A 25,548-nucleotide genomic window follows, 5' to 3' on the forward strand; every position below is an offset into this window, starting at 1 on the left:
ACATAGGCCCACGGTCAGCACCAAGTTCCCATTTTCATCTGAGGAACCCATAAAGCTTTGCAGAGGTTGCGGATACCAGTCTGTAAACCCAGCCTTGGCCTTAGCTGTCCGTGCTCTTCCTTTGCCTTATTAAAAGTACCAAAAGGGTGAAATAGCATTTGCATTAAATACTTGCCTTTAGGCCTCAAGCCTAGACCCAGTGTATCCCCTCTCACTGGAGACTGGCAAGTAAGGATTGTGAAACCTAATAGACCCATCTCCTAGGCCATTTGACTCTTTCAAAGAAGGGATCTCCTTTAACTTATCGCCTGAGGGAGGCAGTGAGGAAAGTGTATGTGAAAGGGAAAGCCATTGCTCTGGGAAAAGTGTAAAACCAAAACGCTTCAAGTCCACCTGCCTTTGATAAAAGCCCAGGGAAGGCTCCTCAGAACTAATGTTCCGTGGAGTGTGAGGCTGCCCTTCTCAGAAGGGAAAGCTCTAAAACAGAATGGTTTAAAATGATGTCACATTCCAGGATAGAAAAAACGCAACCACCTTGAGAGCTGACATTGGGACTACAGGCTCCTGATGGAGGCATCATCTTTCTGGAGGAATAGGTAAGTTACTAAACACAAATACCCTTGCCATTGACTGCTGCTCACAGGTACAAGTGTAAACCTTTAATTCATATAGGATTAATACCAGCAATAAAAACAAAACTGTGAGCAGGGTAGCGACTGCTTCACAACCACAGCCACTCTTGCTTCTCAAAATAGTCCTTTTGCTTTCTTGAGGCTTTGTTGCTTCCATCGAGGCAAGGTGGAGAAGGCAGCTGGCGTCATCCCCAAGACCTTGGTGAAATCCTCAACTGACAGGTGCTCCTAGAGGAGGAGAGAGACCAGAAGGCAAAGATCACATTCTTTCCCAGAGGTTACTCTGATGAGTCATGTAGGAGTGGCATAAAAATCAGATGAAGGGCAAAAACAGGCAATGTCAAGGAGAGCTGGGAAAGTGATGGGGAGGAGGTGGGTGGCATTGAGTCCAAGAGATAAGATCCCTGAATTGGGAACATAATAAAAAGGACGGTGACAACATGAGGTAGACTGAACATCTTTTCTTTTTGACCAGGGTCAAATTCACACTAGCCTTGAAATAAGAATTAGAACATTTACTTAGCTTGATTAAGAAGTTGCTTCTCTTTCCAGATTTTAGTTTTCCTCTCAATAAAATAGAAATTTCTTAAAGCTCAATTTTTGCTGCTTTGTAATGCTTTTATGGGGACAAAAATACTATTACATATGAAAAAGACATTGGAAAACAATGTATCAAACAGTGTACCTACAGCTAGGAGTCACCTTTCTAAGCCTTGGGTATCTTAAGCCGTAAGTTGAGGGGATTGCCTGAAATGTCTTTTGCTCCCAGCTAACATGACGTAGTGATACTGATAAAAGCAAGCTAAATGCACTGAAGGCACACTCAACCCAAATTAAAGCTGCTAAAAGCAGCATCCCTCAGTCTTCATCTCTGCTCCCCAGGCACCAGGAGAGGATGGGGTAGGGTGAAAACTGTGGGTTTCTTTTCAATCATAGATTGCTCTGCTACAGGGAGTTACTCTGGAGAACACTTTACTGACTCTTGCAGAGACCCCTGAACTGAACAGCAACTTCGTAAACACCTGCAGATGAATTTCAAGCTCAGGTGGGTCTGCTGCCCCAGTTCTCTGACCTGTCATTAGCTTTGCCTCCAACCCCTGGGCATTCCCTCAAGGCTCTTGGGAGCCCTTCCTACTCCCCCAGGCAGGGCAGTGGAATGCCTTGTTTTGGAAGAAGAGATTAAACACGAGTGGTTTAGGCATCCGTGGATAGGGACGAGCTGCCTACCCCAAGTCTGTAGCATTCCCCTTTGCTGCCAAGTCCCTCACAACTGTGGCTGCAGTGTCCTCAGTCTGCAATTGGGTGGTTTCAGGTTCCCTCTCTGGCTCAACCAGGCTGGCTCCACAGCTTGGTCAAGATGTCTGGACTTTGACCTTGGGGCTAGATAGCAGGGACTGCCCATCCCAGTGGACTTGTATCTTTCCGCTGGTCCTGTTCTTAAACCCTGCAGTCCTGCCAGCTGATTATAAGCCTCACCCTTGCCCACATCCGTCTCTGTGGCTTACTCATTGATGCTCAAACATTTCAATTACCCTCTTGCTACTGCCTGCAGCCAGACCCACCACCCTACTGTTCATGTCACTGGCTCCCCATTTGAGTCTGGAGCAGCCAGAGAGGTCTGAAGACCTCTCCTACCCTCCCTATTTGGCATCGAACCCGCAGCTCTCCCACAAGAATGTATGCTATTCCCACAATAAAAAATCAGCAACAGACAACTGAGTTTTAAGAAAGGATCTAAGACTTCTTCAACTGCTTCTGCCATGATGGGGTTGTGCTGGTTCTGTTTGTTCCATTCAAAATGAGCAGTCCTTTTAGCCTCCTGTCAATCACCTGGTTCAGTAACACTGGCTGCCCTTCCCTTTAGAAATACTTTATGCCACATGATACAATGGTAACAGTGGGACTCAGAAGACCTGGTTCTTGCTCTGTCTTTGCTACTAACTAGTTATATCACATTAGGCAAGTCACTTTCCCTCTCTGGACCTGAGTTTTCTCAGGAGTAGAGCAGGTAGTGATGATAACAGCTTATATTCATAGATTACTTTCTATGTACCAAGGGCTGGGCCAATATTTGTAATGTTATTATGACTAATATACTGGGATCATCCTAATATTACAATGAAAACAGATGGGCGGATCTGGGGTAGAATGCATGAAAGTTGTCTCCAAGGCAAAGGGCAAAATGCAAATGCTCTGGGAGTAATATACTTACACATATATCGGGCCTGAACCCCTAAAAGACTTAGATGTTCTTGGAGAAATCAGGTATCTCCTGTAGATTCTTTAATTCTTTTGTAAGACTTACTTCTTTATGGTTTATTATACACAGAGTAAATTTTCTCTCCTCTCTGTACCCCATCAAGCTAGATTTGCAGTCTATTTTGAATCTTCATGAAGTGGGAATGAATATTAGAAATGTGTTTTTAACAAGCTGCTCTTGCCAAAATCTCCCCACACAGGGAGATCCACAAAGGCTGAAGCTGCAGCTACCTGATGGGTCTGCCCTGGTGCTGCTCTGAATGGTGTGCCCACCGAGCATGTGTTTCAACCTGGACGTCTCTCAGATGCATCAAACCACATGACTTCCTGTAAACTCATGATCACCCTCTCTAAGCTCAGTCTGACCTTGTGTTTTTTATCTCAGAGAACACAACTTTCCCCTCTCTCCCATACCCTTTATCAGGTACTCACCAAGTGCCACTGATTTTACCTTATAATTCTATAAGTCATCCCCCTCCCTTCCACCTCCCCTCCACCACCTATGCTAAGTTCCCATCTACCTGTCAGCCTGACTTACAGCGGCTGCTTTTGCCACTGTTCACTTGATTCTTCACTGAGCAGCTATAGTGATCTTTTAATAGTGTAAACCTGACTGCTACCCTCCTATTTCGACCATGATGGGTCCCTTCCGCTTTGAGGATAGACACCACCATCCCTAACGTGGCACAGAAGGGCACTGATCAGTTCGGCCCCCTTTCCCCTGGCCAGCCGCCCCTACCCAGCTTGCACATGTTGGTGCCACTCACATTTTGCCCCACCCAGTCCTTATTCCCTGCCTCTGGGCTACATGTATGCTGCTCCCTTCTCTAGGAAGAACCCACTCTGCCTGAATAATTCCTGTTCACCTTTCAGAAGGAAATTTCTGACTAAACCAGGTTCTTTTTTGTAATATTCTTCATGGCATCTATACTTCACCTTTGTGACACCTACTTATCTTCACTAAAATTAAAGCATAGTGTAAAAAAATCGGTCTCCTTTGATCTCTCTCCACACTGAGATGTAACTTCACACAAAGGCAGAGACCAGGCCTGTTTTGTGCACCAGGTCATCCCCAGCACCTAGCCATCTGCAGGACACAATCTGGGGGTCAAGCCGTAGCTCTTCCTCCTGCTCCTTGAGTCCGACCTACCTCCTTCCTGCTGGGGTCCACGCCCTGAGGGAGCTCCTCCACTGGCATGTTCACCAGCTGCTCCAGGGGGAAGACGGGCAGAGGCCCAGAATTGAGGTTGGTGTTAGTGTTAAACACATCCTGTTTAGGGCTTGTGATCTCCTAGGGAAGAAAAGGAAAGCACTGTTACTTCAGCTGGTTGGCGGCCACCTCCCAGGCTGCCTTGCCCTCTGAAGCAAATGAACATTGATCCTAGGGCGCCTCCGTCAAGAAGCCTTCCATGGCCCCCACCGGCCCACGTACACGTACACGCACTCGTAAGAACACGACACATTGGATTGGACCCACGAGCTAAAGCTTAGTGGTCTGTGTGAACACCAAAGCCAGTTGGTGCAAGATGACTATTTTGTTCTATGACTATTTTGTTATATGACTTATGAACTTTTTGATGGCTTCTCTCATATGTTCAAGGTCTCCCTTGGACAATTATGATCTTCTTTCTCTTATCTGTTGTGAAACTGTCATCTGTATAGACAATTAGCCTTGTCATATCTATACTTTCCTGCCTAAACCATCAGTCTGCCAAGAGTGGTTTATAAGTGCCTGTGGGTGGGGCCAGGGAGCCATATGTGTTATCTGACGATTACCCTGCTGTGCTTGAGAATTGTTCCCATGTTCTGGACACATTTCTGCTGAGTCTACTTGGCCTTGTTTTCTTTGCAAGCCTGTGAACCTCTTAGAAGAAAGGTTTTGCTTTCATATTTCCATATCCCAGGCCTACGGTCTACACACATTTCTGTAACTGCATCAAATTCCCTGGATGCTTTATGAAAAACATGCGTATTCCTGTGTCTCATCCCAATTCTATAAAGCAGAATCCTTGGGAGTGAGACCTTTGAATCTGCAGTTTAATAAGCTTCCCCCACCCCCAGATCCCCATAGCCCAGACTCTTGTGCATGATCAAATTGGGGGACCATTGCACTAGAGAATGGAGAGGGCAAAACAGCTAGAGTCATTGAAGTAAAACAAGAACTTGCATGAGAAGAGGGAGGAAATGGTGGCAAGGAAAGCACAGGACACTGGCATCTTCTCTGGAGCTTTCTCAGTTCCGACAGGTCCGATCATGGTCAGGGAGCCACCACAGGGCCCAGCCACCTGCCCCATACTCACAGCAGTGATCTGGCCCCAGTCCTGAGAATTTCCAAGCTCTGCCTTCAGGTCTTCGTAGGATTTAGCATTCTGCATATAAAGCAAGTAATAAATTAGACCTGGTTCTCAGCATGGAAGACAAAAAAAAATGTTTCCTTTAAGAGTTGAAAGAAGGCTGCCCAGGACCTGGGGGTGAGAAGTGGAAGAGGGAGCTAGGCAAAAGGTGGAGGAAGGTCTCTGAAAAAAGAGATGGGTTGGTGAGGATGAGCACTGAAGGGGCTGACAGTCAGAAGAGGCCAGGACAGGCAGTTATCTGGCCCGGGTGAGAGGTGGAAGAGGGAGCTAGGCAAAAGGTGGAGGAGGGTCTCTGATAAAAGAGATGGGATGAGCACTGAAGGGGCTGACAGGTCAGAAGAGGCCAGGACAGGCAGTTATCTGGCCCCACTCAGCCCAACATGGGGACAGAGAGGAGTATGATCTTTTCCTACCCTCAGAGGCCTGTGTAAGCAGCTGCTCACACACTTGAGAACCCTGACTACATTGTGTAGGTGCTGGGGGCACTCAGAAGGTCTTGGAGATCTGGGGGACTCCTCTCAGCCTGGAGGGAACCCTGCCGTGAGGAGTGAAGGGAGTAGAAGGGACCATGGCTCCATGAGGAGCCCCGTCTCCATATCCCCAGGGCCTGGCACCAAGCATGGCACATCATGAGCTTCAGTTATGCTGAGTGGATGGATGGATGGATGGATGGATGGATGGATGGATGGATGGATAAAGTGAGTTTGAGGGAGAAGCCAGCAGAGACTTGAGGTGAGGAAAGGCTGCCAGAGTTGTTGACTCGGGACACTGATGATACGAATTTAAGAAGTTCTGGCATCTGGATTTTGCATCTGGACCTTGAGGTTTGTTGAATCCATCTGCAAGATTAAACTCAGCCCATCAGCCACTGGATTTTTTAAAACATATTTGAGAAAATTAATCTAAGCTCTCTGTTTCCATGACCACATCTGTTGTGCCAATTTAGCACACCCAAAGCCGCCAGGCCAGCACTCATTCTAAGCTTAGCCTCCCTCCTTGCCTCCAGAAACCATCACTGGAGTTCTACCTTGAGGACCTGCTTTCTTCTTCTATCTGGGGTCAGTTTAAAGAAATCCTGTGGAAGTCTGATTCACTGTCTCTCAGGTGAGGACCACACGAGTAACTCATTTTGCTTAGAATTTAGTGCCAAGAAGACATCTGTCTGTCCTTTAGAACTGGCATGTCTCCTTTCATCCAGCATGAAGAGTCCATCAGCGCTGTCCTGTAGAAGTTTCTGTGATGATGGAAATGTCCTCTTTCTGTGGAGTCTAATATGGTAGCCACTAACCACATGTGACTACTGAGCACTTACTTAAATTGTGGCCAGTGAGAAATTGAACCTTTCTTTCGGTTTAATTTTAATTAATTTTAATTTAAGTAGTCAGTACAGCTCTTACCAATAATGCCCAACAACTTCCAGCTAAATCTAGTGCATGGGCAGGGTGTGTAATTAGCCTGAGTTTCATAGCCTTTCCTCCCTCTCTCTCACCAGGGGGCTTAATGGTCTTGGGGCAGCCTTACTTTTTATTCTAAGGCAGCTCTAACCCTTTCACAAATATATCACATGTTATCTACCACAAACAGAAAAGCCTGGGAGTCCACCCTGCCCTTGAGGTGTAACATCAAGAAGCCAGCCAGAGAAGGATACGCTGGGCTGTAAGGACCAGGGTGAGCTGGGGGCCACTCACACTCCACTTGAAGGGATCCCAGGCCAGGAACCAGCCCGTGAAGGTCGGGGGCTCATGTCCTTGCTTCACCACAATGATGGGAGTCTCGGGGTCCCGGCCGCTGGGATGGGTCTTGAGGTATTCCTGCACGGTGGTGGCTGCGGCTTTCTTCTCGTCTTCATTGGCATACTTCCCGATCCAGAAGAAGACCTGTGGAGAACCCAGAACTCGGTCAGTGCTCCCTGTCCTCCTGGACCATAAGGCTCAGCCTCAGTTCACCCAGGCTTAGATGTCTGACATTGGAGCCTGACCTTGGACAGGGGGCCCACCTGGCCTTGACTTTGCCTCTGGGAAATGAGGAGGTTGGACAGATGCTCTATACTTGGCTGCTCTGCAAATATGTGATTCTCAGCCTCTCCGGAGTCAAAGCCCCTTGAAAACACTGCCCTGCCACGTGAAATGAATCGAACTTTGGGAGAAGATCATCGCACACAGCAGTTCCTTCCTTCCTGCCTTCCTTCTTACACCATTCTTGTTCATAATACTGCTCCCGGGGAGAACAAATATGAGAGCCAAGAAAACGTCAAACCTTTCCTATCCCTAACGCCACCATTTCTTGACCAGGCCTCGGCCCTACCTGGTCCCAGACATCTAGCAGGAACACATCATCTTCTTCCAAGTCATCCTGATTGAAGTCAGTGATTTCTGTGGCCAGGAAGCGCCCAGTCTGGTTGGAACATTCAAAGAGCCGGGGGGCGATGGCCATGTTTTCCTCCTGCAGTCTGCAGGACGGACAGAAGATCGTGTCGGCAGGAGGAAGGTGTGGGGAGAGGAGAATCAAGGACACAGAACTCTGAGGGACCCCGACATGGAAAGCCCACCTCAAAGGCAAATGCTCTTTCTTCTGATCACACGAAAGCTCCCCCTTCCTCCCAAGAGTCCAAGAGTGTTCCCCGGGAGAAATTCCCACTGCTTCTCCAGTCGGGCATTCCAGTGGCTCTTCTCTAGTCCCTAGGCAGTTCTAACACCTGCCCTCTAAACCTCCCGCTGCTGCTGCTTTTGCTTTTGACCTGGGTGGAGGGGGCGGGGCATGGATCTTCTTGAGAAAAACCGTTTGAAAGAGGGTTTATGTCCAGGTCCTGTGTCATCAGCCTGAAGAGCCAGGGCTGGGTGGACTCTGACATCTTCTTCCCCAAAGGCAAACCTATAGTCCCGCCCCTCTCTTTGAGCTGCCTCCTATGGCCGTGAATTCCCCATCAGGCCCCGGGCAGACCGTGGTGAGCAGCGCAGACACAGCCCCTGTGCCCAGGAGGGCCTGGGGGCGTGGACTGCTCCTTACTCATCTTGTGGCCCCGGGGACCTGGCACACAGGGTCCTCAATCCATGCCTGTTTCAGGCTCTGAGCCATGAGCATGGAGGTTCTGGAAGGCTCTCCAGCCTCGGAAGGTGAGCTGGAGGCAGAGGGGCCCCGTAGTTACCTCCTGGTGCTGGCGTAGGGGGCCTTCCCACCCAGGGCTATCCAGAACTGGGCTGGCTCCTGCCCTTCCACTACCACTTGCTTCTCCGTCCGAGAGATTGTGTCAGCAACCATCTTGGCCATCTGCCGCTCGTCCCCGCTACAGCCCTGGGAAAAGGAAGGGAGTCTAATATGCGGCGGGGAGACCACCTCTAGTGCCATGCTGACCCCCACCCTTCCGCCACAGTCACGGGCCCAGAGGTCCTGGGTCTGAGAGAGCTTTCCTGGATCAGGACACTAGACACATGGCTGATGCAGTGACAGTCGTCCCATCCTCCCCTCTGTCCTTGACACTCCAAAGAACGGCAGAGGAGACAAGAGAGTCTGCACTCTCCTTACAAGGCAGGAGGACTACAAGAGGCTGAGGGTCTTCATTACAGAGATAGATGGGGAGGCAGTGACAGACAGGCACAAGGACAGTGAAAGAGAGCCTGAGATATAAAGACAGACCAACAGCGGGACAGACAGGAGAGGCCGGAGACAAACGGAATGAGGGAGACTGACTCAGACACAGAGGCGGAGAATCTGAGGATGGCCAGACCCAGAGTTGTGGAGGAGGGGATAGGGCCAGAGTTAGCTGGGGAACAAGGAAGCAGGGCCTGTTCAGCCAGAGGCTCCTGCCCTGTCCCCGATCTGCTCTGAGGCCAGGGGACCTGCACATACCTTCCCATACCACAGGTAGCAGCAGGACTGAGTCTTGAGGATGAAGACGTCATTGGAGTTGAGGGAGGTGGCCTGGGCTGGGACCTCGAAAGCCTTGGTGTTGTTGGCGCTGGTCCCCCGCACCTGGAACAGCTGTGTGGGGGGCACAGGCTCCATGTTGTTGGCCCGGGAGGTGCCTCCCTGCAGGGTGTGAGGAGAAAGCGGGAATAACTTAATGAAGATGAGGGGAGATTCGAGGGGCACTGACAACCAGAGAGAGAGGAAGAGGTTGGGGCAGGGTCAGCCTGCCCTTCCAGGTCTGCTGATACATCACCATCGGATGAATCTTTCCCAAACATTGCTTTGGTCAGGGCACTCCCCCGCTCAAAAACTTCAGTGGGTTCCCACTGCTTATAGATTAGAACCCAGCTCTGCAGGGGAGCCTTCGAAGGCCCCATGTGACACAGGTGCAAACTGCCTTTCCAGACTTATTCTGCTCTCTCCAATCCTTCCAGTTTACCTTGGCCGGGCTTCTTACTGTTCCCCATGGATCTCTTCCTCTGGGCCTTTGTCCTTGCTGTGTCCCCTGCATTGTATGCCTTCATAATACCTCTGCTGAGCTCTTCAACCAACCCCAATGTCAAGACCTTCTCCAAACCCCCTTTCCACCGTGAACACTATGCCCATTCCCAGGTTACTGTATTCACGCTCTCCTTTGAACTCAACTTATATTACTTGCATTTAACAACACGGTGCTTTGAGCTGTTAGTTCGTTGCTCTCCCAACAAGATGGTAAACAGTATTAGCATTGCATTCTTCTTTCCCCTTAGTGCTTTGCCAGAAGCTTTGTAGTTAGTAGGTGCTCAATAAACAGATTGTTGCTTAAATGAATTCAGGAGATGTCTACTTCATTATGTTGGAAGGCACCAATGCGGTTTGGACAAATCTCACCAAAATAACTTCCTTTTTCATGCAGAGGATCCGAAGAGTTGGGGAGTAAAGAAACATGCTAAGTGCTAATTACATGGACTTTTTAAAGTAGCGAATGCTTAGTTCTAGTATCAGTCCCACATAGGGGATGGAGTCTCAAACAGTCCTCTCTCACAGAGGACGGGCTTCACCCGCAGCCCCGCCCCCACCTGACCTCCCCTCTCTCACCTGCTGCATACCCACCCCACCTCGGTGGCGGGTACTGCCGGGCACCTCAGTCCAGCAGCCATACCTGGTAGACCACCATGCGTCCCTTGAAGATGGACATGAGGTGAGGTGGCTCCTTGCCCATCGGGACCCGGATCTGGACCGGTTCATTATTGTACTTCTGGTCCAAGATGACAGCTTGATAGGCTGAGGCTGTGATTTCATCCTGGCTGGCCTGGCTACCCTGGGGATGAGCAGGGGTAGGATGGAGTCAGCCCCCAATTCTGGCCTCGTCTCTGGCCTCAGTGATGACTCCATCCCCAATTCTGATCTGGCCCCAAACCCAACTGTCTTCCCCACCAAACCCCACCCCAGACACAGCCAAAACCCCACCTGAACTAGAATTCAGTTTGATCCTAGCCCCACACCAAATTCTTTCCCAGCCCCAGCCCAGCCCTGACCCACCTGCAACTCAACCTTGACCCCAACCTTGACTTCTCTCCTCCTTTCTTGGGGGAAATACCATAGCATCATTTATCCTCCACCCGAGCATCTTTCTGCTCTCTAACATCTGGACACAGGAACCCAGTCAGAGCCGATGAAGGGAAAGTACAGGAGGCCATGGAAATGGGAAAGGAGACTCAGAAAACCAAAGGGAAAAAGGTTGTGAATTCAGGTGCTCAGTGTCAGTGGGATTTCACAGCCAAAACAGTGCCCAGACGGAAGAGGAGTGAGCTCCCCGTCACCAGAGGTAGTCAACTCAAGGGGATTGGCCACTTGGCAAGGGTATAGTGGAGCAGAAGCTGAGCTGAATGTGCTCTGGACAGGGTGGGCGGGGCCTGACCTGCCAGATGTAGAGCAGGTAGTGCGGCTTCTCGCCAATGAGGTAGGTGTAGAGCAGCAGGTAGCAGTCACCCCCGTAGAAGTGGCCCAGCCACTTGGAAGCCACAGGCACCAGCTCTAAGTCCTCAATGCGCCACACCTGGGGCCAGTATCAGGCTAGTGTGAGGTCCAGGAAAACCTCCACCAACCCCTCCCATCCGTCCCAGGCTTCCCTTCCCTCACCATACCTGCACCTCCCCACTCCCATCATCGACCATCTTCTGCTGGGCAGCCACCTGAGGCTGGACATGCATGGATGTGGCATCAAACTTCACTTGCTCCACCTTGGCTGGAGTGAGGGGAAATCATGACACCAACGGTCACCAGCTGAGGTCCCCCCGGTCCTCACAAACAGCCCTGAATGGTAGCTATAATTCTTAGACTCATTTTACAGATATCAAAACTGAGGCCAGAGAGATTCAGTAGCTAACTCAAGGTCACACATGGCAGAGTTCTAATACAGAACCATATCTCCCTGCCCCTGAGACTCATGCTTCACCAGGGCCCCCAGGGAAGCCGGGAGAGAGGCAACTCTTGTATATTCCCCCAAGTTCCTGGCACTGAGATTGCCCTCAGCCAATATTATCTGGTAAGACTGAGCTGTTTGGTTTCCGGGGAGACCCAACCCCATTTCAAATGAAAGGCAGGTCATTCTTAGCTCCCATTTGTGACGACTCGAGTTTATCCATGTCCCCTCATGTCCTCACCCCACCTGGGGAGCAGGGGCCAAGGTTAAAGTGCTCGTGGAAGAGGCTGGGGAGGTTGAGTGCTCTCTTGGCCCCACTCCTGTCTCCCAGCCCACCCTGCTTCACCCGGCCCTCACCCACGGAGCCCACAGAGTAGGTTTTGCCCAGGCCTGAGGTCTGGTTGGGCACTGTCCACTTCTGAAAGAGCTGCTGGAAGACGACGGACTCAGATCCATCATTCTGCACCTCTATCTGTGTGCTCGCGGGGTACTGCTTGGCTTTGATAAAGTTCTGGAAAGAGAAGGGGATGGCTGGGGCCATGTCCCACCCTTAGCCTCCGCCCGCCAGAGCAAGCCAAAGCCTGGCTCTAACCCCAACCAGACCCAACCATAAGCCTATCCCTGGTCCCAAGCCAAAACCAGAACAAACTCCAGTCCCGAAGTTGACCCCCAAACCTAATCCTGCTCTTGCCCAAACCCCAAGGCCAAACCAGACCTTAAACTTGACACTGCCCCAAACCTACCTCTGACCCCCACCCCGAGGCCAAATCTGACTCCAAACTTGACCCCACCTCGATTCTAACCCATATCCTCAACTCCCATCTCCAACCTTGAACCCAGCCTCCAATCCAGTGCTGACCCCTAGCCAGTTAGGGTTATTGACTTCAGCCAAATAATGACCCCAAATTCTGACTTGGCCAGGCTCCATGCTCACCCCATCCGCTCTGTGAGAGAGCCGCCTCCATTTCTCCTTCTCTTCTTTGAACCTAGCTTGAGGTGGGAGTCCATATCCTGAGGAGGCCCCCCCAGGTGTCTGGTGGTTGGCTCTCTGGCATGCAGAGAACCCCCAAGATGGCTACCGAACCGACTTTGAGACCCCCCCCAGCTGGGTCGAGTCCAGAGCCTTCCCTGGCCTCTGCACCCCTGTCCGAGCCTGCTTCCCTTGCCCTGCTGGAGTCAGCTTCTCTCCCCTCTCCTCACAGCCCTCCTCCTCCCCCGACCCCCATGCCCACCTGTGCGTGGCTCATGGCTCCCTTCCTCTCCTGGGCACTGGCATTCTTGCCCTTCCACACGTAGATCTTCAGGCCCCCCTGGTCCAGGATGTAACAGTCCTAGAGGTGGAGAGAAAGACTCTGAGGGAGAGCCTGACGGTGTGGCGGAGCTGGGCCGGGGAGCTCCTGGCACAGAAGTCTTCCCTCCCACACTGGCCTGGGCCCCTGGTGCTGCTCCTGCTTGAGGGTATGTGAGCACAGTGCAGAGGGCTTGGAGCTGGGGCTGGGGGCCTCCAGACCCTCTCACCTCGTGACTGAGCATGTCCTGTGTGAGTGGCCGTGTGGCGATTTCTCTGACCACCAGCTTTCCCTCTGAATCAGACACGCTGCAGGACAAAGATATGGCATAGACCAGGAAGGATCCCATGCCCCTCAGTCGCAGTGAAGTCCCCCAGCACCCAAGAGGGGCGCAGCCGGGTACTCACTGGTACAACCTGAGGGCGGCCTTGAGCGCAGGCTCCACCACGGTGTCAGGCACGGCTGCCTTCAGCTCCCTCCGCTTGCCCAGCACGTGGTTCATGACCTCCATCAGCTGCGGGGACGCCTTCTCATCCTCCCCATCCACGACAGCCACGTAGGTCCGCCCGCCCCGCTCCTGGTCTCGGATCTCCTTGGCCAGAGTCATGCTCTGCAGGGAGGCCCCGAGTGACCCATGAAGGCTGGCATGGGACAGGGCGGCCTCCACCACCCCAAACCATGCCAGGAGATCCCAGCCCACCCTGCAGCAGTCCCGATGGGTGAGGCACCTCCCTGCTCCTCCTCTTTGAGGGGGGCCAGGCTTTTAAGGTGCGTGTGAGGAAACCAGGTGAAAACCCACTGGGAAAGCAGGTTTCCTCACTGGCAAGAGGGTGTTTCTGATGGACTTCGTGGGCTTTCGGTTTCAGCATTGTCTGAAATTTGTGATTTTACTTTGTAGTTTTGTTCAAAAGCTAAGCCCTGAAGGTTACAGTACTTAGCCTCTTTGTTCCTAAGCATGCCTGAACACATGCAGACACACACACACACAAACACACACACACACACACACACAGCCTCATGTGTGCTTACACACATATGCACAAGCACATACACACCCACATGTATCCAGGCAGCCATCTCTCATGTCCTCACACAGACACACACCCCCCAGGATGAACAGTCCACATGTGCTCACACACACATAGACGCACATGCAGCACACTTGTCATGTGCTCACACACAGGTGCACACACACACTTGCACACACCCCAGCTCACCCTCCTCTGCCCAACGTCTACTATTCTGTTACTGGCATTTGGGTCCCAGGCCCCCCCTCTCTCCGCTCCCTCCCAGGCGATCTCACTCAATCCCAGAGCTTTTATGCTCAGGCCCATATCTCTGTCTCCAGCCCAGCTCTCCACTCTCATCTTGTTTATCCAACGTGCATGATAGCCCCATTTTAAGATGTCCAAAACAGAACTCTAGATTTTCTCCCCAAATTTGTTGTTTCCTGATCTTTCCCATCTCAGGAACAGGGGATCCATTCATCCCCATAATTGCTGAAGCACAACGCTCTGAGTTCTGCCCGGCCCCTGTCTCTTCACCCTTCATCCAACACACAAGGCCAGTGGATTCCACTTCCCGGTTCTCACGTGGTGAACAGAGAGCTCCCTGAGTCCTCCTAGCCCTTCTTCCCTCTTTCGTCACTCAGAAGTCAGAGTGACCTTCAATAGCCTCCCAGGCACTGAGAACAAATCCTAACCCTCTTATACGGCCTTCTGACCACGTAATATGCCCCTATGAGACCTGCCCGCCTCCTCTCCACACTCCCTGAAATCCACATCTCATGCTCTGGCATCTCCCTACCAGCCCAGCCATTTCTCTCCTGCTTTAAGGCCTTCTCTTTCCACCTCTACCCCGTCCCAGAAGCCTTCCCAGAACCCACAGAACTGCACTCCCCACCCCTCGCTTATCAGTTACCCCCTTTATGTTTGTGCCCCCCCAACCCCCGCCACCACTGGACAGCCAGATGGAGGCCAGAGCCAGGGCAGGGCTCTGCCCACTTCATTCACTGCTGGATTTCCAATGCTTGGCACCAGGTGTGCCACACAACAGACTCATGAAATCTCAGTAGATTAGCCACAAATATGCCCATGCCAACTCCAATGTGCATACCTCTCTCCATACACATGGAGACTCAGACCCACCTGCAAACACCTGCCCCGGGCAGTCAGGGGAGAGAGAGGCCTTGGGGATATGACAGCTGGCTTGGGGTGGCATTAGTCTGGCAAGTCTGACTGTTGGGGAGAGCAGGTGCTGCTGTGCAGGAGCAGGTGGGGCAGGGTGGGACTTGGGGGAGGGGCGCTGCATGGGCAGAGTTTACCCTGAGTCTCTCCATGCGGTTACTTTCTGGCCCGTTCCACTGGATGATAAGCTTCCCGAGGTCCAGGAGGAAAACATCCCCACGGTTGAAGCTCTTCCAGGACATTTCCACCTGGAGAGCCATGGGGGAGGTGCAGACCCCACTCAGACCCCGTCCACCATCCATCATCTCTTCCCGCCCCTCCCCACCCCTCACCCCACCTGGGCCTCTGCCCTGCACCCAGACTGAGAAGGGACAGGAGGCCATGCCCTAGAGCCCTGTTCAATGCCCACCTCTCTGGCCACCACGTTCCTCCTTGACGTGCAGTAGCCGCTGAACCTCACTGGAGTTGGTCTCCACGTGCTTCATGCCAGAAGCCACACCTCCTTTCTGGATCCTGAGAAACGAGGTGAGCCAAGCTGAGAGAATGAGCTGGGAGGTGTGACTGGACTCTGCCCTTCCAGATCCGGGGTACCTGGCTATCACTGGGGCCATCTGAGGGCTAGGGCTGGGACTAGCGTGAGGTCCATGAGGTACCTCAGGTGCAAACTTCAAGGAGATAGTCACTCTCAGAGTCATTCAAGTGCAAGGTCAGTCTATTGCCCACATTTGCATGACCCTGGCAGTGAGTGCCTCCTTAAAATTTGCACCCTAGACCCCTCACTCACCCAACCTTAGTCCCTCTGCTGCTGAGAGGCCTGCAAAGACAGCTTCATGGTAATGTGGTAATGTGGTAACGTGGAAGGAAAAGAGGTAAGATACCATGCACTGAATTGCGTTCCCTCCTAAACTCATATGCTGAAGCTCTATCCCCCAATGTGATAATATTGGAGGCGGGGCCTTTGGGAGGTAATAGATTTAGATGAGGTCAGGGGGGTGAAACCCCCACGATGGGATTAGTGCTCTTATAAGAAGAGTAAGATACCAGAGAGCTTGCTTACTCTCTCTACCATGCGAAGACACAGTGAGAAAGTGGCTGTCTGCAAGCCAGCGAGAGAGCCCCTCGCCAGCAATCAAATAAGTTGGCACCTTGATCTCAGACTTGCCAACCTCCAGAATTATGAGAAAATTAATTTCTGTTGTTTAAGCCACACAGTCTATTCTTTATTTTTTGTATTTTCTGCATTTTTTTCTATGGCATCCCGAGCAGACTGGGACAGGAGAGGTGCCAGTGCAAATGGATGCTGCTCTAAGTATGGGAAGAATGGGAGGAAGACAAAGCAGGAGGGAGACGGGGGACTGTGGCTACCTGGAGAGCTCCCGGCCTATCCTATAGATCAGTAGCAACTTGGCTCCTAACTGTGTGTTTCCATGGGCATAGCCCAGAGGCTAGAACTTCACGCTTTTCAAGAAGAGCTAGAAATCTGGGCTTTTAGTGTGAAAGGAGAAAGGAGCAGTCATTCGCCCAGTGGTCAGAGGGGAGACTTCCTGTGATGCCCTGGAGGGCCTCCTTCGGCACTCCAGGGCATCCAGATGGAATCGACTCACAAAAATTCAGGGTACACAGAGTTATAGAATTTTAGAACAGCCTTTGGGGAGCCAACGACAACATTTAGAGGGATGAAAGAACAAGGCAGCCACAGAAATGGGGGTGGGAGAGCAGACAGATGAACACGAATGAGCCTCGTGGCCGCCCCGTACACGCTCTGACTCCTTTCCCAGCTTCGGCTCTGCGCTCTCAGCCTGGGGTGTCCCTCCCCTGCCCTGGTCCCACACCCCAGTCTACAGCACGCCCCTCCATACACAAGGCCCTGCTTGAAGTAGCCTCGGAAGGCCTCGCTCTCATTGCCCTGGACCTCACGGTGCTGGACGGCCCGGCCCTTCAGGAAGTCGTCCATCTGTGTGGTGTAGATGGCAGCTGCCCCTTGCTCATCCTGAGACGAGGCCTGGCCAATCCAGTAGTGGATGTCATAGGACAGGTTGCTGCCTGTCTTGTGGACCTAGGGAGAGGGATTTCCAATGTACCTGAGGCCCTGGGCTCCCATAGCCCTCTCCCAGCTTCCTGCTTTGCATGGTCTCCCATGCACATGGGGCCTGGGTCACAGATGAGCCCAGAGTGGTGGCCCCAGCTGCTCAGAAGGTGTCCTATGACTATAAATCCACCGAAGGTGGACTTAGCTGGGAGCTCAGTGACCCAAAGGCAGGGAGAGCCTCTTACATGTCTGATCCTACAGAGCTGCTACTGAGCTGGGCACCTGGGCACACACGGTAAGGACTGTCTTTGGGTGAAGCCAGTCCAGCTCTTCCCACTGCCCCAGACTCAAGTGTCCTCCCTGACACCACAGTGGGCTTTGTTCTTTGCTCAGCCCCCTCCCTGCCCACCCCTCACTCACAGCCAGGACTACGTAGCAGTCACCATCGTAGAAGCTGCCAAAGGTGCCAGGAGGAACAGGCACCATCTGCATAGCCTAGGGAGAGAAGGGACATCAAAGGGGCTGCCCTGGACCACCCACGACCTCCACTTCCATCCTTAACCACAGTGAGACTTGGAGAGGCAGAGAGCCCGGAAGAAGAGGGCGTGACAAAGCTGACAAGGAGAAGGAGTATGAGGAGCGGGGTAGGTAAAGGAGCATGAGGAAGAGGCTGATGCCCGAGGAGAGGGGAAGAGTCTCTTGGGGACAGTAACCAGGGGCTCACACGCCAGCAAGGCAGGATTGGAGGACAATAATCCCAGGCCTCGTTCTCCCCTCAGTCCTCCCCCACCTCCCGTGCCCAGGCAGGCCTCACCTCGATCCTCCATATCTGCACCCCGGGGGTGGTGACGTTGAGAGAGCCTTTGACTTGGGCGCTCAGTTTGGTCATGGCGATGAGCCTAGGGGGGAAGTGGTTGGGAGCAAGGACTGAGGAGCTTGGGAGCACCCTGGGGTTCAGGTACTGCTCTTCCAGTCCAGCCTTGAGAGCTCCCAACAGTGCCTGGAGGCCAGAATCCCCTGAGGGGAGGAGAGGGCTCCACCCTGGGCCCCGATGGGCCAAGGGCGGAGACCCAGCTGATCTTGCCACTTTCTTCCTCAAACACCCACCCTGACTCCCCATCACCTTCTGGATAGAGCCGTCTCTCCTTAGCCCGTCACTCAAGGACCTTCTTTAGCCCCTAACAATTTTTCTTTTTGAAAATTTTTATCAAAGCTGTGCTCGCTTAAAAAAAAAATCAGAGTTTTTTTGTTTTTTTGTTTTTTTTTTAAGGAAAGCAAAAATAATAAGGGCTGAAACGTGTATGCACCCGAAAGAATGGGAAAAGCAGGTGTTCAAACAAACACTTGTACATGAAGTTCATAGCCGCCTTATTCACAATAACCCAAAAGGTGGAAACAATCCAAATGTCCATCAACAGATGAATAGAAGAACAAAAGTTTGTATATTCACACAATAGAGTATTATTCGGCCATAAAAAGTACTGATACATGCTACGACGTAGATGAACCTTAAATATTATGCTTAATGAAAGAAGCCAGATTCAAAAGGCCATGTATGACTCTATTTACATGAAATATTCAGAATAGGCAAATGCATAGAGATAGCATGGTTTTTAGCGGCTGAGGGGAGGAGGCAATGGGGAGTGACTGCTATTGGGTATGGAGTTTCCATTCGAGATGATAAAAAATATTCTGGATCTAGAGAGAGTGGTGATGGTTGTGCACCATTGTGAATGTGTTAACTGCCACCGAATTGTACACTTTAAAGTGGTTAAAATGGTAAATCTTATATGTATTTTTCCGCAATAAAATCTTGTGTGCAACAGTTTCCTCTTCCTTCCCAGCTACCCCCAAACACTCCTCAGTCACTGGTCTGGTGGCCCACAAGATGTAGCCCCCACAGGACTGGGGGCCAGGTTTTTTTGTTCAGTACTGAATCCTCAGCATCTAGCACAGTGCCGGGACTTTGCTGGGTGTGTGGGGGTGTGGAGTGTATGTGTTGGGGGTGGGGTGGGGTTGGTGGGTGGATGGATGGATAGATGGATGGATGGATGGATGGATGGATGGATGAATGGATGGATGGATGGAAAACAGAGTGAACCCTCTCACTGAGAACCACCCTCCACCCACTGAGCTATAAGAAACCTACCTCCCCAAGCTTCTTTCATGGTATTTTTCAGGGCGTTTTCGGTTTTGACCTGCAACTGTGTTCTCCTCTCTAGCTGCTTATCAGAATCATTGGGGAGCTTTTAAACAATACTGATGCTCCAGTGAACAGGCCAATTCCCCAGGGATTCTGATTTAACTAGGCTAAGGTGGGGCCCAGGCATGGGTATCTTACTTTCTGACTTTTGAGAGGCGAGGCAAGGCATGGGTCCTTTTAAGACTCCCCAGTGATTCTGATATGAGCCAGGGGAGAGAACCACTTGTCCCCACTTGTTCTCATCCCTGGCATCCTGTCTCTTCCCACCAGGCTGGAAGCCACCCCATTCCTCACCGATCCCACCACCCAGCCTGGCACCGAGTCGCCCTCCATGAGCGCTCCTTGAACATAATGAATGAAAGGTCATGTGGCCCTCACAGATAGCCTGGAATCTATCTAATCTCTCTCTGCACCTTGACTCTGAGTTGCCTCTTGGAACAATGACCTGGCTTTATACTGCTCATAAACTCCCTCTTCTGAGTCCCAAGGAGTGACCCCTCGCCCTGGCATTCTGGAGTTTGGGGGCACAATCTCCCTCCCCAGCATCTGATTAGCGCCCTCTCCAGAAGAACAGGGCCACCTGCCAATGTCCAGCTCTGAGCTTGCAGGAGCCCCTGGTGCCTGAGTCCTGCCTGCTGGCCCTGCCAGGAGTGTCCTCCTCTGTGGGGCCAACACACAGGGACCACAGTGCCCTCAGGACTCCTGGTTCAGTAGAACTGATTTGGGTACAAAGAAAGAGAATGTTTGTTTAGTTTCAGTCACCACTTTGGTCGACATCTCCCTTTCTCTAAGACAGACTCTTTGACTCTCACAAGCTGTATGAACATGGACCCCGTTTCTTCATCTATGAGGTGGAGGGGTCAACTGGATGATCTCTAAAGTCCCACCAGGGACGTGCTCTGATTCTAAGATTGACTAGCAGGAGGAATAGAGGAGACGTTGGAGGAGAGATTCGGGGTAACAGGGACTTGAAAAATTGGGTGCTCTACCTCTCTAGAGAGAAATCAGGCTTGGGGACCGCCAGCAGCCTGAATAGAGAAGTGGGAGCCTCCTCACGGCCAGGGGTGGGCAAGGGGATTCTGGGAAGATTGGCTCCAAAAGCCCCCCATGCCTGCAGACTCTGCCCCCACCAACCTGAGGACACCTGAGTAGGCTCCCGGGAAGGGGGTAGTCTGTGTGTCCCAAGACTCTTGTCCAAACTTGGCTGTTGCCTCCCTTACTCCCCATTTCAGCTAAATGGGACCACAGTGGCTGGTGAGGCCAAGGGGACAGGTCCTGATAGAGAGGAGATGGGACAGACACCAGCCCTCTGCCTCTGCCTTTGCCCATTTAATTCCTGATGGCTGTTGTTCACACCCTAGGATCCGGGAGACAAGAGCCCTGAGGTCCCAGGAGTGTCAGGGGAATGGTGACATAAAGAAAGAAATCATTTCAGATGAAGAAGAAATGGGTAAAGAAATGGGGTGGGGTGAGGTCAAGATGACCAATTGGTCCCAGTTCGCCCAGGACTGTCCAGGTTTTAAGTCTGGAAGTCCCATGTCTCCAGGTTTTCCTCAGTCCAGGGCAACCTGGGATGGTTGACATCTGGAGTGGGGCGGGGGCTAGCGGCAGGTCTGAAAGAGCAGCTGTCTGGGGTGGAACCTGCACGATTCTTTCCTCAGAGGCCCAGGAAGCCACGCTGGGCGCTGCGCTCTTCCAGACTCTCCAGAGTGCCAAGCCTCTCCCTTGTGCCACACCAAGGTTCTCCAGGAGGCCCCAGGTTGCCAGAGAGAAACACGGGCCCCTATACCTCTCCCACCACCTACGGTCCTTGTGCGTCCCAGCAGGGTTGCCTTACCTGGTTGGAGGAGGCGGCTGCCACCTGGGAGATCTCAGGGAGTTGTGGCAAGCTGGCTGTAGGAGAGCGACCTTTGTCCCCCACCCCCCCCCTCGGCTAGGAACTGCCTTCACCATATAAGGGAAGATAGGGCCCTAGAGAGAGAAAGGGAATGGGTGAGGGGGTGGGGAGGCAGGTGCCCGCCAGGTCCCTGAGAGCCCAGAGCCCAGCGACAGCCTAGCAGCCAGAGCTGATGTGCCCCACCCTTGGCTGCCAAGAGAGCTTCCAGGAATGCAGTCCATTTCTGCCCAGGGCCCAGACCCTCACGGCAGGTGGATAGCACTGGCCAGTGAAGGCAGGGGCCCCTGGGTGCTTCTTCCTGCCAACCCAGAGGAGGCGGCTTAGGGGTCCTCCCTCCTTCCCTGGGAGAATGGCTCATGGGGCAAGGGCGCCCCAGACCCATGATGTAGGGCCAGGGGTTCACACTTGGGGCACCTCCAGGACCGATGGGACCCTGGCACCCCGAAGGTCTCTTCTCCCAGGCATGACACTCGCTCAGAGGGGACCTGAGTGTTCTTGCCCCACTTTCAAGGGCATTGGCTCCACCTGGAGTTTTTATGAGCTGCCATAAACCAGTGCCTTTGGACTCTGTCTGCCACTCTGCCTCAGCAGCGTTTCCTTTTCGGACCCCCGATCCTAGGGGAACCATCTCATTCGGGACAGGAAAGGAGCACAACTCTCTCAAGCACGGAATTTGGCTTTGCCCACAAACTCAGCATCCTGGGCAGCTACCTTCCAACCTCCACCCCTGCAGAAATTCTCTCACCTCTGAACTCTGGTCCTCTGGCAGGTGAGATGAAGTGGGCTGGGCGAGGGCAGCCTCTCCTCCCGACCACACCTTCCTGAGTTCTATGTGTGCACACAAGTGCGTGCGTGAGTAAACAAACTGCAGGGGATGTTTTGCTTTTTAAAATAACACCCTTTTGTGAATAAAAAGTATATATTTATACTCAATTATACAAAAAAGCAAAAAAGAAAGAACTCAGCTATAATTCCACTGCAGAGATAATCTATAGATTATCTCTCAAATATTTCTTTCAAGTCATTGTCCAGTCAATACGTTGTGTGTGATTGCTATATGTACATAACATCGATTGATCTGCATATGTATACTTTTTTACTGGGACGTGTTATGTGATATTTTGCAACTTCATTTTAACTGTCCCATGGCAATCCATTAGATAGAGAGCATAGATTAGTAACCAATAGCTCATTTTTTGACTTCCAAATTATACCCAATTGTTAATACAAAGAATGCTGTGACAAGTATTCTAATTGCTAAATCTTTGCCATTAGATGAGTTATTTCTTTAGGATAAACTCCTAAAAGTGGGATTGCTGGGTCAAAGATGTGAACAGATAAATCATCTTCCAGAAAAGTCACATTAATTGATAGTCTCGTGTTCAGCACAGGAGGCCTGTTTCGCCACATTCTTCCCAGCCCTGGGCTCCAGCTTTTAAGAAAATCTCTGTCAGTTTAAATGTCAAAAAGAAAATCATCATTGTATTGATATATATTTCTTTGATTACCAGTGGGATAGACCATTTTACATATATATTTATTGGCTCTGTCCTCTTTGTGAATTTTCAATTAATTTGTTGAGTTACGTGTTGAATGTATTAAGGTTGGCAACCTGCCTGTCATTTACGGGGTATTCTGTTTGTCTTTTAATTTAGCCTCAGGATTTTTTAGGACAACCTATGTTTTTAAAAATTGTTTCCAATTTCTTTATTATGATAAATGTCAAACATAGAAAAGTATAACATAGAAAAAGTACACTAGAATAATAATAAACACCCATGGACTCAAGAATTAAAATTTGTCATATATATATATATATAGAAGTTACAGATATCATAATATTCAACCCAAAATATTTAGTGTATCACACATCTCCTAAGAATTAGAACACTGTCCTTCATAACTGTAATACGATTTTCTTCTGACAATAATACAAATTATTTCTAATATACTTTCTATTCAGCCCATGGTCAAATTTCTCTAATTGTCCTCTCAGGGACTTTAACAGCTGTTTTAATTAATTCATAGTCAAATCAAGATCATGCATTTCCTTTGACTGTTACTTTTCTTTAGTATTTTTTTTCACATTCTATATATGTATTTTCCTTATCCCACAGTGAAAATCTTGGTTTTCAGACGTTAACATGTTTACCTGTCATACAATAAACACAAAATAGTTTCAGAAACACAGCAACCAATAACACTGTCAATAATAAACCTACTAAGTAAAGTTCTTTGCAATTCTTTTGATATTAAGATATAGCCTATTAAGCGTATATAGTCTTATCTTCAGTATTTTTTAAATCTAGAAGTCTTCCAGCTTTTTTTTCTATGACATTGACTTACCTGAGTCAAGGACAGTGGTCTTGTAGAACGTTCACACTGTAGATTTGTCTGTTTTTCTTTATTATTTAATTTGTTCCTCTTCCTCCTGTATTTCCCACAAACCGAAAGTACCTCTAAAGGCTTGATAAGTTCTCGTTAAATGATTTTTTTGAAGAATACTTGAAAAAGGCCAGTGCTTCTCAAACTTCAATATTGTAAGAATGATCTGGGAATCCTTTTAAAATGCAGAATCTGATTCGCTACGTCTGGGGTGGGGCCTGAGGTTCTGCATTACTAACAAGCTCCCAGGTGTGGCTGATGTGCCGGTCCATGGGCAAAGGTGATGCTGTGTACTTCACATTGCATCACATCGGGAGGGATATGATGTCAAGCTGCCCCAGCACAGGTGATGCGAAGTTTGCTCCCTTGGTTACTGCGATATTCCCACTGTAAAGGCACATTCTCCCCATTGCAATCGGAAGTCATCCTGGGGTGTAGTTTGGCACTGGAAGTACAAAAGTTTTTGATTTTTTATTTGCCACTTTCTACTTGTTTTATAATATTCATTTTGTAATTGCTTTTTTAACGTCTGATTTTTCCCACATTGTCTTTAGCTTGCTGCTGCACCCTAGTGCCTGGTACAGAGTAGGCATGCAATGTTTGAAGGAAAGAAATGTAATTTATGATTTCTAGTTTGTTAGTATGTTTAAAGCTGTACTTTTAACTTTAAACTGATTTTTATTTTAAAAAAATTAATAAATGCATCTGATAAAATAATTCAAAATACAAACAGATATACAGTAAAAATGTATCCTTCTCATGTTAGATGACTCCCATCCAGTCCCCCAACCCTGCTCCCTAAGATTAGCCACAATTCCCATTTCTTGTTACCCTACTGAAGTACACAAAAGTATATATGTATATTTGTGTCTATTTTTACATTTCTCTTTAGCGGGAAGACACCATCATTATTGTTATGAATCTTGCTTTGTTTCATTTACTGTTCTATCTCAGAGATCATTCTATATCTATTCAGATAGTTCTACTCATGACTACATGGTATTCGCTGGCATAGAAAGAGCAAGATTTATTTAACCAGTCCCTCGCTGATGGACACTTAGGTTATTTCTAGTTTTTAGCAATTACAAACAAGGATGCAATTAATACCCAGATATATAGAAAGTTATATGTATGTACACTTTATCTGTAGCATAAATTTCTAACAGTGGAATTGTTGGATCAAAGAGTATCTGCATTTTAAAAATTTTTTTGATAGATATAAAATTACTCTCCAAGAGATTGCACCAGTTTACACTTCCACCAGCAGCATTGTTATCAGGTACCCGTTTCCTCGCGCGTGTGTGTGTGTGTGTGCGCGCGCGCGCATGTGCATGTGTGTGTGTGCGTGTGCGTGTGCGTGTGTGTGTGTGTGTGTGTGTGTGTGTAACAGGCAAATAGTTAATATCTGTCCCATACCAGGCTTGGTTAGAGGCATTTTCACAGCTGACATCTCGAAAGCCTTCCTCCCTCCTGTCTACTCATGTCCCGAGCCAGCCAGCCACAGCTTCCTGCCAAGTTTATCTCGTATCTCACATCCATCCCTTCTTCCTTCTCTCTTCCCTCTGCCTCTGCCCCAGTTCAAGTCTTCATCTTCCATCCTCCCTGGCTGTGGTCTCCCAATAATATCCCCCATCCCAGATCCCTGGTTTAACTTCCAATGTGCGGCTTCCAGGTGTCCCTCCAAGGCACCCACTGCCTGCAAGAAAAAAAGGCCACTCTCTTGGTCTGCCTTAGGTCTGGATTATCTGGCCCTTCCTGCCTTCCGCAGGGTCATTACTCATGCTTCCCTTCTATGTACAATTCCAAAATTGTCATTTCCCACACGACTGCGGCTGGACCCTGGCACTTTTGTTTTCTTTCTGGTGTACCCCCTCACTCAGGCCACCTTCACTTGAATTGCTCCTCCTTCCCTAACTCTTAGGAGCTTAACTCCCTCAGGACGCATTTTCCAAACCTTCCATGGCCACTCCAGGCGTGGCTGTCTGTGCTTCCAGCCTTCCATGT

At 50.2% G+C, this 25,548-nt stretch overlaps 2 protein-coding genes across 3 annotated transcripts in view; both read right to left on the minus strand.

The window, feature by feature from the left end:
• VIL1 (villin 1) lies at positions 1-23,586 on the minus strand. Its single transcript, XM_015585389.2, is given in 22 exon segments — positions 1-860; positions 4,042-4,182; positions 5,192-5,260; positions 6,934-7,122; positions 7,550-7,694; positions 8,391-8,536; positions 9,092-9,271; positions 10,293-10,451; positions 11,052-11,189; positions 11,278-11,378; positions 11,913-12,066; positions 12,788-12,886; positions 13,074-13,152; positions 13,252-13,454; positions 15,168-15,278; positions 15,440-15,461; positions 15,463-15,543; positions 16,890-17,086; positions 17,480-17,554; positions 17,874-17,958; positions 21,905-21,987; positions 23,506-23,586. Coding segments are annotated over 20 exon segments (2,478 nt in total). The 5' UTR covers positions 17,949-17,958; positions 21,905-21,987; positions 23,506-23,586; the 3' UTR covers positions 1-746.
• Positions 22,951-25,548, minus strand: part of CTDSP1 (CTD small phosphatase 1) — a 9,667-nt gene continuing 7,069 nt past the window's right edge. For both annotated transcript variants that reach the window (XM_006906724.3, XM_006906723.3), the window contains exon 8: positions 22,951-23,989. The gene's annotated coding sequence lies outside the window, so the exon portion shown is untranslated. The remainder of the gene's footprint in view (positions 23,990-25,548) is intronic.

Source organism: Pteropus alecto, unplaced genomic scaffold (assembly GCF_000325575.1).
Source record: "Pteropus alecto unplaced genomic scaffold, ASM32557v1 scaffold110, whole genome shotgun sequence".
Lineage (NCBI taxonomy): Eukaryota > Metazoa > Chordata > Mammalia > Chiroptera > Pteropodidae > Pteropus > Pteropus alecto.